At 43.8% G+C, this 16,499-nt stretch overlaps 1 protein-coding gene across 3 annotated transcripts in view; it reads right to left on the bottom strand.

Moving 5' to 3' along the window:
- LOC5512433 overlaps positions 1–16,499 on the bottom strand; it is a 65,396-nt gene that overhangs the window by 44,854 nt on the left and 4,043 nt on the right. For 2 of the 3 annotated variants that reach the window (XM_048722346.1, XM_048722348.1), the window contains exons 3-13: positions 13,805–13,894; positions 11,685–11,912; positions 10,783–11,107; positions 9,954–10,168; positions 9,407–9,548; positions 7,789–7,964; positions 7,541–7,699; positions 6,070–7,345; positions 2,781–5,311; positions 1,671–1,932; positions 1,150–1,385 (exon numbers count right to left, since the gene is read on the bottom strand). In XM_048722346.1, coding sequence (XP_048578303.1) covers positions 1,150–1,385; positions 1,671–1,932; positions 2,781–5,311; positions 6,070–7,345; positions 7,541–7,699; positions 7,789–7,964; positions 9,407–9,548; positions 9,954–10,168; positions 10,783–11,107; positions 11,685–11,912; positions 13,805–13,894 — 5,640 coding nt within the window. Of the gene's footprint in view, positions 1–1,149; positions 1,386–1,670; positions 1,933–2,780; positions 5,312–6,069; positions 7,346–7,540; positions 7,700–7,788; positions 7,965–9,406; positions 9,549–9,953; positions 10,169–10,782; positions 11,108–11,684; positions 11,913–13,804; positions 13,895–15,058; positions 15,150–16,499 lie in introns of all 3 variants that reach the window. The other variant, XM_048722347.1, reaches the window with a different exon arrangement.

Below are 16,499 nucleotides of genomic sequence, written 5' to 3'. Positions count from 1 at the left end.
AGAGGAGGAGAGAGGTACAGGCGGCTGAGTGAGAGAGGAGGAGAGCGGTACAGGCGGCTGAGTGAGAGAGGAGGAGAGTGGTACAGGCGGCTGAGTGAGAGAGGGGGAGAGCGGTACAGGCGGCTGAGTGAGAGAGGGGGAGAGCGGTACAGGCGGCTGAGTGAGAGAGGAGGAGAGCGGTACAGGCGGCTGAGTGAGAGAGGGGGAGAGCGGTACAGGCGGCTGAGTGAGAGAGGGGGAGAGCGGTACAGGCGGCTGAGTGAGAGAGGAGGAGAGTGGTACAGGCGGCTGAGTGAGAGAGGAGGAGAGCGGTACAGGTGGCTGAGTGAGGGAGGAGGAGAGCGGTACAGGCGGCTGAGTGAGGGGGAGGAGAGCGGTACAGGCAGCTGAGTGAGAGAGGAGGAGAGCGGTACAGGCGGCTGAGTGAGAGAAGGGGAGAGCGGTACAGGTGGCTGAGTGAGGGAGGAGGAGAGTGGTACAGGCGGCTGAGTGAGAGAGGAGGAGAGCAGTACAGGCGGCTGAGTGAGAGAAGGGGAGAGCGGTACAGGCGGCTGAGTGAGGGAGGAGGAGAGTGGTACAGGCGGCTGAGTGAGAGAGGAGGAGAGCAGTACAGGCGGCTGAGTGTAAAGGAGGAGAGGGTGGGGTAAGAACTTAAAGTACAAAGCCTCGATCAAACAGGGATAAGAGTTATTGAGAAAGAGGACTCTTTCTAGCTGTCACCGGGCCATCTAACGGTGACAACTCTCATGTCGAATTTGAATGTTTCAGGTGAATGGCAGTTGATTGGAGTGTGTGAAAGTGCACGGTCAAACGGATATAAGTATTGGAGTTTTCATCTACTTTCGTTGACACCTATTTCCCTTAAATCGAGGCTTTAATTGAGACAATATCACAGAGCAGCTGACCGACACTCTTTAAAAAAGGCCAATCACGCTGCCATTTTATGGTCCCTCTAAATGGCGAGTCACACAAAGCATCCATTTCCATCGGCTAATTCAAGCAAGTAAGATAAGTTCAATTAAATATTGTCAATAGCATGCCAGACTACATGCGTAAATTGTGATTTTAAAGGTTACTTGCAAATAAACCGCTTTATTTATAATGATAAACAATAACAAAGGAGCGGCTGACCGACGCTTTTTAACCTACCTTAGAAGGTTGAACCTGTTTGGGTACTTCGTTGAAACAAAAGCACTGTTTGCCCCGTGGTCGCAGTATATCCTTAGCGAGAAGGTTATTCTTCAAATGCATCAACCCGCACCACTGACGTAACGTGGTCGCTAAGGAAGTGACGTATACCATTTCCATGACAACGCCATCAAGGGGATGGAAGTTTGAGCGCACCCGAAGAGTGTATGTTACGTTGTAAACACGACTGGGACTATCTATTTATGAAAATAAATCAAGAAATAAATAATAAATAAAAAAACAAACCAATCAAAATATAGCAAGAAAGAAAGAAAGACAGGAACAAAGAAACAAAGAAATGTGTACAATAAGCATGCAAAAATTCACTGCTTTGGTTGACACGAGCTTCAAGTTTCCTTCATTTTTGCGTGTGATCGTTCTGGGCTCCTTTAGACCTCTTACATAAACGAGAGCCATAGACTTCCATGTCCCCTCCCCATCCTGGTTAAGCCACGACCGAAAACAGGGTGCACGCACTGTACCTCCGCTGTCGCTCCTAGTTGAGCCTTGTTTCATCTGCACTAACTCCATCCTGTGCACCACAGCAAGGCACTTAAATCCGCCATCCGCTTGAATGATGACAAGGTCGCTCTCCTCTGCCACCAGGTTGCGCTTAACACGCTCAGCAGGGACTTCCATAGCGGTGCACTGAACCAGCGTGTGACGGCTAGAGCGTGACGTGCTATCTACCGTGACAGAAAGGCTCTTCTTCGGGATGTCTCTGTCATTGTAGTCTTTATTTGCCTGAGACACATAAACAGTAATTTACCTAATAAGGGTGAAGAAAATAAAAGTTTGTAACGCAATGACAATCCTGTCACGCTAGTTTTTATTTGCCTGGGAGGTATAAACACTCTTTCAACATGAGGATGAGAGATACACCTTTTGTTGTTCATTACGAGAAAATACACCTTCTTGTGCGCCAATAGTCAATTAATTTGACATTCATTTGCGCGAAATGCATATTCAATTTGGAATTTTGCATAAATGTGGCCATTGAATTGTACTTTTTGTCAATTATTAACAAATGAGAACATTCAATTAGGAAAAAACAACATTCAACTGCATTCATATTAATGTCATTACGATTAAACGAGATCTCAAGAAAGTGGTTCGACAATCAATAGCACAAATTTATTATCAATAAGTTATTCATTACTAATCAATCCTAAATAATGTTTAATCTTGTTTATACGTGAAATCTGGTACAAAAGCGAATACTAGCTTAGATTGACCGACTACCGACTACCGACAAAGACATATAATTCTTACCTACTACCGACAAATTATGGAAATTTTAACTGACTACCGACATGCAGACCCCCCCCATTCAGACCCTGGTGTAAGCAACCCTTTATTACCATGAAGGTTTAATGAATATGGTGAATGTTTATTGTTAGAGGGTTTATCTCCAGATTTGTTCCCAATATTTGTCTTCCAATGTTAATTGAAGGCAATAACAAGGGTGTGGCTTGGAAGGTTTTTTGAAGTACCTGATCATCCCTGCGGATTATTCATGTCCGCTAACAATAACATTTTCTGACCTTCCCCTTTATTTTAGTCCGCTTATGTGCTGATGCATTTTGTCTTACCTTTTCCATAGCTTCCATCTCGATGAGCGGTTTAAACACTTCGTAGTAATGATCAATGCTGTCAAACGTCTTGGGGATCATACAGCAGTGTGTTGGGAAATGCGTGTTGTTTGGTCTTTCAATCCACGCAGCTTCCCAACCAAGCACAAGATTGAACAAATCTTCCTCGGTGAGCTTTGACTGTGTAGTTACCACAGCGACTGGTTTATTGAATAGGGAATCAGAAGCACTAGGTCTGTTGTTAACTAAAGGAGCTGCGATGTTCAAAGTTTGGTTCTGTGGGAGTGTGGAGGATCTAGATTGACCGTCAATATTTGGCACACCGCAATCTCTGACATCTCCTAGAGACTGAGTTAGAGTCGCTCTCTTGTCACCTGATTCGCTGGATCCATCTTTGTTCAGATTACCTAAGCCGTCACCGTCATCATCTGCAGTTTCAGCCCGGTCATCTATCGGCTGCTGTTGGAGATTCGCATCCTCACCTGCCTTCGAGTAATCCCCGCGCACTGAGGAGGGAACTCTAAATCGAGATATTTCAGGTATAGCTCCCACGACCTGTTCGTCCGGATCCACCTGAGAATCCATGACTAGATCAACTGCAATGGAGTCCATAGCGCTCTCCTGGGAACCCCACACATCCTCATCTTTGTCGAAGTCATCATCAGAGGGCCACCAAGAATCCGCTTTATTGAGGTCATCAGTGGGTGATTCTGCGTCGAGTTCGTTATGTGTGTCCGCATTACTCGAGTGCTCGGGACTTCGAGATTCTTCACCTAGATGTAAATTCTGCAAAGAGCTACCCGACTTAACGAGGGGAACAGCAGGTAAGTCTACATCATTCTTGGTTTGCTGTTTCAAATTGCCCGACTTATCAGAGTTCCCTAGACTGTCTACCATGCAGAGGTAATCACCGCCGGGTGTGAGGTAGCGAAACGTTATGCCTAGCCGAGTGCCTTCGCCTCCACTTGCAGCATGGGCATCGACAACACCTTCCTGGGCATCATCACCATCATCAGCAGTAGCAGCAGCAACAGCAGCGTAGTTCAGACCTTGGCCAGCAGACACTTCTTGAGCAACCTCTCTGCCTTTCAGGGAAATCGCGGGGCAAGAATAAAAGGCGTTGGACTTTTTCAATGTTTCAGTTTCCTCACTTTGGGAAGCTAAATGTTGTGAGTCCACTCCATTATTCCACCACTCGTCATTGTATCCAAAATTCTCGATGTGTTCACTGACAGCGTTAAGGGAAACCTCTAATGGAGAGTCAGCTCGTCCGTCAGCCACAACTTTTGAAGGCCTCCCCACGTTAGAATTCCACTCTAGAGATGCATCTCTTTGTTTCTCTTCATTATTCACCTCCCCGCTGTTGTCTTGTGCATTAGGAGCAATACCACTCTCTGTGCATCTGTATTCTCCTTGAAAATTCCCCAAAGTTGAACGAAAGTAAGACGTTAGGGAAGTACTAGCAGCGCACTTCGTCTGATCAATTACACAATCCCTTTGCTGCTTTAATGCCATTGACTGTGAACTGACGTTTGTAGCGCTAGAACCAGGTTTCCTGTTCACATCTAAAGTCCTCAGGGTCTCAAAGGGGTGACCAGATGTGTTAACAGGAATATCATTTAAAGGGGACTCCAACAATATGACATCGTCGTCATCAAAATCTGAATCAGAAAGATCCCCATAAATTTGCTTAACATTAGTCTTAAGATCGGGGGTGTTCATAATGAAGCTCCGAGGGGCATCGCTTTTGTCAAGAGCAGATGGTGAAAATGCGCGCTCTGGTTTCGGTTTGTAAGGGTTGACTTCGTAATGAGGAACGTCAGAATCGTAATCGTCTGATATTTCATACGTCTGCAGATCAGCATGTGTATTAGCAGCCACCATCAAAGGTTTGGTCTGACCAGTTAAACCTTTGGGCAAAGAACTTTCCGTGCGATTAGAGTCCTCCGCATTGGATATATCCTCTAATTTGACTGAGATATCAAATGAGGATGGTGCAGGTTTAGATAAATGACCGGAGAATTTAATGTGGCTTGAAGGATACTTGTCGATTTTCTTCTTTCCAGTTCGACAAGGATAAGAGTCATCTTTCGCCTCGTAAATCTGCTTTGTTTCCAGAGTATCAACGAAGCAATCTGATGGCTTTGGTAGGTGGCATTTTGAAGTGGTTTTGCCAGAAAACTCGTCCCTTTCATCTTCGATGGATATTCTTTTACGAATAAACCCTCCAAAGCGTTTCTGAGAAACACCCGACACCCCTACGACTGACGGATCCTCAGAGCGTTTATTACGTACGTGAGTTTCTGCATCACTACGTATTTGAGTTTGAAGGTGAGTTTGGGATGTAAGGAAATCGTTATAAGCCTCCTCAAGATCAGAATCGCCGATGTCCTCTAGTTCCAGACTACCCAAGGGTTCTGGCTTTACACGGTCAGTATGGCTTATTTTCGTCTGTGCAGCGGACAAGGCCTGCACTAGAAGTTCATCATCGTCATCGTCGTCTAGGAAAATTGGGTGGGACTTTGTGCCAACTGAAGCAACAAAAACAAGACAACATCAATAACAGCAAAACTGATCATCCGATATGGCGATTTGAATGATGTTTCGGAATGTACTGACTTACAAAGAAACTAGGTACCTTTAAAAAAGGCAGTCCATGCCAAAAATATCGATTTCAAAATACAAGCTGTATCGTGTCATCTAAAAACGAGGTTCCGCTATAAAAGGGAGTTCAGTTATCAATCAGCCGTCAATAAGTGAACATGTCACGACAATTGCTCTTAGCTCTAAATTCAAAATTTATAATCTAAACCAAAATAAATATCATTCCTAGAGTTGTTCATCTAAAAATGTTTCTATCTATCGTTAAATAATGCTATACCAAGCTGTGTGCGCTCTAAAATACGAACATTTTCATCACAGAGCGAGAATAATTTAGGTTATTATGGTTAGCGCAAGATTTAAAATTTTGCACCGAGAACGTGAGTGGACAGCAAATAACTAATTTAACAATCTCTCAACACAACTGTCTTGTTACCTGTGCAAAAATAGTTTTATTCCAGCCGACTGAGGCTCAGAGATAAGCAATTTTACAGGAGGCTTATAATTTGTGACTGCTAGCTTGGCAGTGTTATGATTATAATTGCAAATTCGAGCCCGGGGGTGGGAGGAGCTTTAACTTTTATATCGGAACCTCGTGTTTAAATAGCCAACTATATACTACGGGGGGCCAATTTATATGTGCAGCTAACGGCTAAGCCCATTTTGTGTTTTTTTTTTTTTTAATTACCTTTCGCTGGCAAAGCATTTACATCTGTAAATGACCCTCCGGACGATGCCTGTTTAACTGTCTCACGTCTCACGTTTGTTCCACTCCACGATTTACCTTCTGGATTCTTGGGTGTATTTGCACTCTTGTTACTAGAAGTAGAAGGCCTTTTTTGAGGAGTACCTGACCCAAGGCTCAAGCGAGCTTCTCCATGAGTACCGGTTTTACGACCATGAGTACCGGTATTACGAGATGAACTAGCAGCAGGGGTGGCGCAGGAATGGATTTTATCTGGCGAAAGCTTAGGGATCACGACTTTAAGATCATGAGTTTGCACCAGTGACGGTCTTACATCTTGGGCATTCTTGGTTGGAATGGCTTGTTTAGCTCTTACTGGAGAGATCATATCTTGTTTTATCTTAGTGGATTGCTTTCTTGAACCACAAAAGGTCTTCAAATGAGATTGACTTGCTGTCTCAAGTGTCCGTGATTTTCCCTCTTTTCGTCCAATGCTGCATGGTAGTTCGGTCTCTCCAAGAATAGAAGGCGACGCAGGACTTGAAGCATCACTCGACAAAGGCGAAGGTACACTGACTTCTTTACTAACGTGGTTTTCTTTAAAAGTAACATAATTCACAGCCTTAGGTGTCGTGGAAGACGCTGAGCTAGTGCTATAGCCTGCTAAATGTGATGGTAAGTCCCCCTCTATCTGTTCTAAGAGAGAAGGTGATGCAGGACTTGGCGTGTCACTTGATAAAGAGGGCGATGGAGTGTTCCGTGTATCACTAACTTTACTGGTCCTTGTAGCTCTTAAACGTTCAAAGAGGGCTTGAGAAGAGGCCATCGTCCCTATATCGCCCCCAGTAGACGAGTGCAAAGAAAATGCGGCCGATTCGCTCGCACTAATTATGGAAGGGGCGTTGGATTCCCTAAAGCAACTTGACTTTACAGTCTCGCTACGTCCACTAGTAGAAGATCGTGGCCCAACCTTTGACAAAGCGGATGTAGTCGACTCCTTTGAGACTGAAGTTGGCATGTTACGTGGGTCTCTGCTGTTACTTGATATGGCAGTCCTGTTATGTGTACTACTTATGGATAAAGAAGGACAAGTTGTATCACTTGAAAGCACAAGTGAAGAAGCATTACACGGACGTCCAGTAGAATCAGTTATTGTGTCGTTGGACGAAGAGAGGACGTTCTCAGGAGATGGAGCGTGGAGCCACGCATTGTTCATAGATTTTCGTGCGCGGCGTCTTCTAACAACGAGAGGCTTTGGGGCATTATTAGGTAAAGTGTCCTGCAAAACAGAGAGAAGGTTGACTTGCATTAGCAGAGTCAAAAGGCCCCATGGACTTTTTAGTACAGCAGACGAACTGTACAAGATACTCTCGCTCGCCACTAGTTTTATTTGCAGAAAACTATTTTTATAGTGCTGGTAAAATACTATACCTGAAAACGGTGGACAATATCCTGTGCCAATGATATATTATACCTGAAAAAAGCAGACAATATTTTGTGCCATTCTCTGGCTCTTCTCCTCGATGCTTCCGCTTCCTTGTAAGACTTGATCAATGCTGTATTTCAAGTTTCGATCGGATGAGCTCAGCTTGGAGAGAGTGCGTTTGGCAGGGGCAACGACTTGTTGAAACACCTGAGATACATTTAGATAAAAAAAGCTAATAAAAAAAAACTTATAAAAACCGTGTCAATTTGAGGAGCCCTAGCCTGAATCCTACATACCCTGTCAGTGACTGACTCTTTTCTGACTCTGGACATCAAAACAAGGTCATTGGCCCACATCTCTGCGGTTTGCTTGAGAAGAGACTTGCTCACTTCCTTTCGCACCAGTATGTGAACGATATCCAACATCTTGAAAAGGAACTCGTTGCATGTGAAACTCACCCTGGGGACTTGCTCTATAGAGAAATGAAATAAGGTGAGAGGTCCAGGTGTTGAAAGCATTCTTGTCTAGCGAGACAGGTCGGGTGGAGTTAAAAAGTGTCGAATAACTGATCCTTTGTTGTTAATAATAAAACCCCTTATCCATTCCATCGAATCGAACAAGAGGGTTCTAGGCTCTCCATACAACCATGCTCTTGATCTAAACTCTAGCCCTTGAGCCTCAAACAATTGGAGAAACTCTTGTTACTACTCCTCTGGCCAATCCGTAGGGCTGTGACCCTAAAGTCAAACGAAAACTACTGGCCCAGCAGACCGCATTTTATAAGCACAAAAGCACGCTCCTGGGGGCTGCCACGAGCGTGCGAAAGCACAATGCACCATACACACACCCCACGCATACCAACAGGTTGCCTTCCACACCCCACCAACCCCAAGCAGGGTACACTGACACATTAAAAAGGACCCCCCCCCCAAAAAAAAAAAAAAGAAAGACCTACGCTATACAAACAAGAAGTTATGGCCCAAAAACAACTGACCGCCACTACCTCCGAACAACTGGAGAAAATTGCAAAACTAACGGCACACGTGGCCGAAAACCAAAGGGGGCCTAGTCACCGTAAAACCTACTCTAAACAATCACAATTGCCCTGAGACCTCACAACTCAGAGACGTAGTTGCGGCCCAAAAGGAGATCATCCACTACGTCTGCTTCGCAAGGAGAATTGTCTCCTCACGAAACGCGCTGAGTTGCTCAGCGAAGAGATTATAAGACTCGAATAAGACTCGCAATTAAGAGCTAGAACCCCCCACCCCTCGAGCAAAAGTAAGACTAATCCCAACCTATGTTTGCTATCAAACAGCTGCTATCTAACCTCAAACAGCGGCTAAAGCTCATCAAAAACGAGCTCAAAGAGCACTGTTTGCTCGCAGGGCATCGAAGAAGGAACCACCTCAAAGAACCCAAGAGCTAAGAAGAAAGTGACCTCGAATTATTTCTTATAGGGAAGCGACCTAGAAGAACCTACCTTATAACAAACCCACCAACAACCCTACAAGCAAAAGTGACACTAAACCTCAACCTGTGTTTGTTATAGCCCACAAACAGCTGTTAAAGGGCACCAAGGGTGAACTCTCAAGGCTTCGAGACACCCTCACCTCGAAATGCGACAGGGCGAAGGCAAAAGCAGTCTACAAAGCGCCCGAAAACACCAAAGAAAGTGCCCTTTGTTATTAACCACACACACTTTATAACAATCCCGTCGGGTGCCCCTAGGGACCCAATATTCCACAGGCACATTCCTAACTTTCCTCTTGCTGCTTGACAGTTTTTGCGGCTATGCGCACTTCATATACCTCCCCCCCCCTCCTTGACACACAACCCATCCCATCCAACAACACCTCTCCCTTCCTTCTAAACACCTTCATCCACACCTGGCCCAATAATATCATGACTTACGTGATAAGTCGTGTAGGTAGGTGATAACCTTGGTCACAGCTCCTTCCATCACGTCACCATAATCAAGAAGAGATGTCACAAACGGTCCGAACCAAGCAAGGGCTATCCTTTGAGTAGCGCCACATGAATTGCTCTGTGAACTCTGTGGACAAATAACATGACCTTCAAACACTCAATTACATTAGAGCCAAACATCCCATCTCTTAGAGTTTTCTTGGACACAGAGTGCTGCTTTGCAAAGCTTTAAAAATGTGGATTTTGATGTCTTACGCTATTTTTTTCTTGCTTTCCGTCTTAACACATTTTCTTTAGTCAAAGTCTTTAGATAAAACCTACAGTACACACCTCCACAAAACTGTATGTATCATGCAGCAATTTCAAAAAAAATCTGGATCTTCCACTGCTGTGCTAACCCAAGGGTTTCATTAAGTTTCAGAGTAGGCAGGTGGAAGTTATTAAATTTTACTGGTTCAAATGAAACTTTTTTCCAGCGCTTGTTGTAAAATAGATGGCAGTTCTGCTAGGGCCTTATGAAACCCCTGCTTACCTGTGAGCTCTGCGAACAGTCTATATCTGGGTCTTTCTTGATGAACATGCTGCATGCAGACATTTGGAGTTTGAGAATCTCTTCTACAAACACAGGATGTCCTGTAACCATGTCGAGCACCTTGTCGGCACTAAAATCATGACTCCATAGACGGCAGCCATACTGCTCCAGGAGAATACTCAGGCAACGGAGAACTGACCAGAATGCTTGTTTTCCTGAAAAAAAAAAAGGAAAAGAGTGGCTTTACAAGTGGTGCTGAGAGTGGCACACTGGTTAGTGTTGGCAAATCCAGGATTTTATTAAAGCTGCTGCATAAAGTTGAGTGTTTGTAACACAAAAATGTTTAAAATCATTTCTTTTCCCCCAAAGGGAAAGTTGCGCCCTCTCCCTTCAAGATACAGTATGTCACAGCTGAGTGGTAAAGGTTCCGTTTCTCAAGCAAGAGGTCCAGGGGGCGAACCAACCAAGTTTACACCAACTTAGTATTCTTCTGGGCCGGGTTCCTACAGTAGAAAGCAGGTTAACGCTAACCCAGGGATGAATGCCCTTTTAACCAATCAAATGTCAAGATGTATTTATCCCTATAGGTTAGCGCTAACCTGCCTTCTAGGAACTGGCCCCAGAGATTTAAAAGTCCTGCTCTCAAACTCGGGAACAGTCTTCTTCTTGGGTTGTTATAACAAATGTTGCGACTTGTATATGGATGTTACATCTCCCTTGTTCAAGAGTGATTCATTTGAAGTGATCTTTCTCTCATTTACACTAAGTGGACGTTCAAGTCAAGGTGTCCAGCCCCCTGAACCCATTTTACTATAGGCATGTCTCTTACCTTTAAGAGAATGATCTTCTATGGCAAACACCAGAATAGTAGGCAGTTCCTGCCAGCCCCCTTGTTCTGCCAATAACTTCACTCTGACCGTCTCACTGTCAAACTGATGGAGCAGCCAGCATATTCCTCCCCAGTAAGTCTTTTGTGAGCTTAAAGGGACAAGGTGACTTGGAAGCAATAGTGTGTTGTCCTCTTGTATCACATTATCAAACTGGTTGAAGGTGGCGACATAGCTTATCATCTGGACCATCTTACTGATGCTGTCATAGTCATCTAGTGAGATGGGGCCAAGCTGTTGTGCAGTTCTCTCTGCCCATCTGCGGAGCTATAGATACGGTACAGTAGAAAATAAAAACCCTGAAGTTAAAAATACTAAGCTAAATCATTTGTTAGGTTTTTAACTGGGCTGTGTGATCTTTTTGACAGGGCAAAAACATTAAATGCGACATTGAACGGTATAAATCAAGGCCCCCACGAGCCTCACGAAAACCCTTTTTTTTCTCTCTCATTATTTTATCATTATACATATAGACCATGATTTATTTACATGATTGTATTTTTAAGAATGGAGAAAAAAGTAGAAAACATCCTTGTTTTCCTCTAACAGGGAGTTATTGCCCAATACCCTGACAAATGTATGCATGGCACTGCTTCCTTACATTGATTTACCTTGTTCTCTAATACCCTCCCGTGTCATGCATTGTTGGTGTATTGGACAACCCTGTTCCCTACTGCTGCCAGGGCTAAATCTACAGTATGTAGACCGCCTTGTTCAAGCACTATTGGACATTAGAATGAGGAAAGGCAGAAAACTGTTTTGACTATCAACTGTATCACTGTGACCCAGAGCTTGCAGAATATTCAACATAGCAGAAAGGACAAAGAAACCCAATGTACTGTACCTTAATATCAGGGTGTATCAACAACAAATACACTCCAGGAAGTTTCTCCTCAACAGCGATTTCATCTCCTTGGCTAAGAATGGCTTCGACAGCCTTTGAAAACAGGCTTGCAAGCTTCTGATTGAAGAGCAGTTGGGGGTAGTGAAGGATCTCAATGAGAGACACATGGAGTTCACCCTCCAGGCCAAAAATCCCTGCAGGCTCTAGAATTGCCACTTCATCGCTTAGCTTTAAGAGAGAATAGTATGGAATAATTCAGTAATACTTATTGCTAATAAAGGACCGTAGCCTGGATTTTGAGTAGAGTGACTCAGCTGGCCATCTTGCCCTCACTTGCAAACAGTACTTCGATGGACTTTCAAGACAAATGAAATGGTCCTTCCAAGACTACAAAACTACCCCCTGGCTATGGATCTAGACTGTACATACATACTGTAAGGCTGATCAGACTTCCATATGATCTAGACTGTACATACATACTGTAAGGCTGATCAGACTTCCATATGATCTAGACTGTATATACATACTGTAAGGCTGATCAGACTTCCATATGATCTAGACTGTACATACATACTGTAAGGCTGATAAGACTTCCATATGATCTAGACTGTACATACATACTGTAAGGCTGATCAGACTTCCATATGATCTAGACTGTACATACATACTGTAAGGCTGATCAGACTTCCATATGATCTAGACTGTACATACTGTACATACTGTAAGGCTGATAAGACTTCCCTATGATCTAGACTGTACATACATACTGTAAGGCTGATCAGACTTTCATATGATCTAGACTGTACATACATACTGTAAGACTGATCAGACTTCCATATGATCTAGACTGTACATACATACTGTAAGGCTGATCAGACTTCCATATGATCTAGACTGTACATACATACTGTAAGGCTGATCAGACTTCCATATGATCTAGACTGTACATACATACTGTAAGGCTGATCAGACTTCCATATGATCTAGACTGTATATACATACTATAAGGCTGATAAGACTTTCATATGATCTAGACTGTACATACATACTGTAAGGATGATAAGACTTCCATATGATCTAGACTGTACATACATACTGTAAGGCTGATAAGACTTCCATATGATCTAGACTGTACATACATACTGTAAGGCTGATCAGACTTCCATTAGGATATAAACAAATCAAGAGCAAATTGAATCACAGAGTGATTATAGAATCACAGATTCTGATTAATTTTGACTGCTTTCAAGTCTTCTGAAATTACACTAAAAATCACTCTTTCACCTTTTAAGTGCCCTTTAAGGCAGGTTAATTTACAAATTCAAGTAAAGCTTGGCCAGAAATAATTGTTACTTTAATTGTTACATTTTATATGTTTGATATAACCTCCACTTAGCTACAGTACAGGTCTAGAGTAACATAACCTCCACTCGCAAGTACTCGAGACTCGTGCATATTCTTCTCGAGTGTCTCTCGAGAGTATAAATAAAATATTTCCTACGAACACATGTCAGAGCGTCATCGTGTTACGCATTTCGTCTATGAGAATAACACGAAACCAGAAACCTCGTCGTTTCTTCATCAGATCTCGCATGTTTGATTTATCATAACCTTTTATTCTGTAAGCCTTCCGATCAGCCACAAACTATTTGAGATATCTTTTGATGTAAGTTTTTATCTGAAAAGTGAATCAATATTTCCTATGAGCATTTTTTTAAGAGCATCGATGTAATAAATATTTCGTCTAAGAAGCGTTGCGTTATTTCTTTAAGATCCCCGTGTTTGATTGATCATTCTTAAACCTTCCCACTCGCTGAAAGTGCGAGCGGTTCGATTCCTGCGAGTGGCGAGTGGCTAAGTTCTCGATTGCCTCATTAAAAGTGCGAGTCTAGATTCTCGAGTGGTGCGAGTGCTAATGAGGACTCGACACTCTCGAGTGGAGGTTATGTTACTCTAGACCTGTACTGTAGATAGCAAGGCTAAACATTAATTTCAATGCATTAATATCCTATTGAAGATTGTGTTAATCACTATGATTCTCACATCATGGTTGGTTGACTTTAAACCCACATCCAACCACTAACACTATCTACCAGAATGGTTGATCTAAAGAACCTCACTTGCTGTGTTGTGCTGGAAAGTTGATTAACTTCAGTAAGCTTTTCCTGGATCCACTGGCACAGTCTGTCAATGTCACCTTGCCATAAGGTCTGGAAGATACGTAAACATGAATATATAAAAACAGAATATATAACAATCATACCATTTCCATTGAGGTGGACAGTGACTAAATATCTACCGAGAGCCAAAGGCTTGAGGTATGTAGATATTTTTTAAGCCACTATGGAAATGGTATAATTGTTTTAGTATATAAAACAAGCTTTAAGAGCAGTTTTCTTTTCCGAAACACTTGGGAACCGACACCCAACATTTTGCTTGATTTCCGGGCGCAGGAAAAAATCCACCTCCTAGGAGGTGTATATTGCATTTTATTTCGAGTTTCTCAATTAATCAAATCGCTTGTTCTTGCGAGGTTCCCGAGTTTTATATACTAAGTTAGAATATGAGGTAATCACCCTAATACTGTTAGATACAACAAGAACACAAAATTCAACATCAAGTTGGAGGCATGCAGTATGAGGGTACCTCAGACAGCCACCATACAACTCATGTTTGATAAAGGAATCCAGTTAAGGATCACAGTTTGTTGTTTGTTTTTGTGGAGGGTGGAAAACTGGAGAGCTTGGAAAAAACCCTTGGAGCAAAGGGGAGAACCAACTAATGTCCTAACTGGGGATCAAAACTTGTGGCCAGTTGTGAGAGGCACGCAGGCACAACGGGACGAAGGGTACAATATGCAAGCTGCAGGTCGGATGTGTAGTAGAAGGTATGCCTCTAAACTGAGGCTTTAATCAACATAAATCTACAGCTTGTAAAACTAAACCGAAAACTAAGCAAGATGGCTGCCCCTAGAGATTCTATGGGGTAAAACCGCTGTACAACAATAAACATAACACAGGCAGCCCAACACGTAATGTTCAAGGTTCTTAACATACATAAATACTACATTCACCCCTCTGTTAGAGGTTAAGTCTGAGCACGGGGGCATTCAATGTTCAAGGTTCTTAACGTAACATAAATACTACATTCACCCCTCGGTTAGAGGTTAAGTCTGTCCACCGGACGTCGGGTCCTCTCCGAACGTCGCAAAGGAGGCTGCCCATCAAGACCTGTACTGACCTGTGGCACTTCTTCGCCCACACCTATCTCCACTTCTATCTCCGAGGAAGGTGGGGAACTACCAGTAGCAGGGTGATGCTCACCTGGAACAGTAGGCTTAACTTGAGGGAGTGGGTACATTATTGGTACTTCACCTTTGGGGGCAAGATGCTTGGTAGAGACTGTTGTTTCTCGGCCATCTGGATAGCGCACATGGGCGTAGTGAGGATTCGCCTGAAGCAATTCCACCTCATCAACTAACGGATCTGTCTTGCTTGCACGGACGTGACGCTTGAGTAGGACCGGTCCAGGCTCACTCATCCATGTTGGGATGGAAGATCCGGAAGAGGATCGCCTGGGAAAACCGAAGAATCGCTCATGGGGTGTCTCATTGGTAGCCGTGCACAACAGAGAACGAATGGAGTGTAGAACATCAGGGAGGACTTCTTGCCAGCGCTTTACTGGCAGATTCTTAGACTTCAGGGATGCTGAAATTGCCTTCCATACCACTCCATTATACCTCTCCACTTGCCCATTGCCTTCGGGATTGTAAGCAGTTGTCCTGCTTGTGGCTACCCCTTTTTCATTCAGGAAGTCTCGCAGTTCCTGGCTGATCAAGGAGGAGCCCCTGTCCGAATGTACATAGGCTGGCATACCGAACATCGTAAACAAGGAGGTAAGACACTTGATCACTGTTGGTGTAGACACATCAGGACAAGGGAAGACAAAAGGGAATCTTGAATATTCATCAACCACATTGAGGAAGAACTTGTTGCCATTGTTACTTGGCAAGGGGCCCTTGAAATCAATGTTTATCCTCTCGAAAGGTTTAGTAGCCTTAATGAGAGGAACTTTGGGAGGTTGATGAAACTGTGGTTTGCATTCACAACAAACTGGACACTTACTTGTCATGCTCTTGATCTCCTCAAGGGAATAAGGGAGGTTCTTGGTGCGTACGAAGTGGTTGAGTCGGGTGACCCCTGGATGACAGAGTGACTCGTGGAGCTGGTAGAGGGGATCTTCACTCAACGTGGCGCAAGTAGCTCTGGACAGAGTGTCGGGTGGAATGTTCTCTTTACCAGGACGGTAAATGATATCGAAACTATAGCAGGAGAGTTCGATCTTCCACCGCATGATCTTATCATTCTTGATCTTTCCTTTGTGGCACTGGTCAAACATGTAAGATACTGATTTCTGGTCTGTTTTAAGAGTGAAGTGCCTCCCTGTTAGGAAGTGCCTCCAGTGTCGGACAGCTTCTACAATCGCTTGTGCCTCTTTCTCAACTGAGGCGTGCTTGAGCTCGCTGCCCTGTAAGGCTCTTGAGAAGAATGCAACTGGCCTCCCATTTTGGCTGAGAGTGGCAGCTAATGCCACCTCTGAAGCATCCGTCTCAACTTCAAATGGAATGCTTTCATCGATTGCACTAACAAAAGCTTTCTCCACCGTCTTCTTGATACTCTCAAAGGCCGCGACAGCGGGCTCGGGTAATGGAAAAACCTTGCAGGAGGTTATTGGCTTGATTCGATCCGAGTATGCGGGTATCCATTGTGAGTAGTAGGAAAACAATCCGAGGCATCTGTTCAGAGACTTTGAGTC

The sequence above is a fragment of the Nematostella vectensis genome, chromosome 15 (genome assembly GCF_932526225.1).
Source record: "Nematostella vectensis chromosome 15, jaNemVect1.1, whole genome shotgun sequence".
Classification (NCBI taxonomy): Eukaryota; Metazoa; Cnidaria; class Anthozoa; order Actiniaria; family Edwardsiidae; genus Nematostella; species Nematostella vectensis.
Note: the sequence above shows the minus strand (reverse complement) of the source record. Positions and strands in the feature narration are given on the sequence as shown.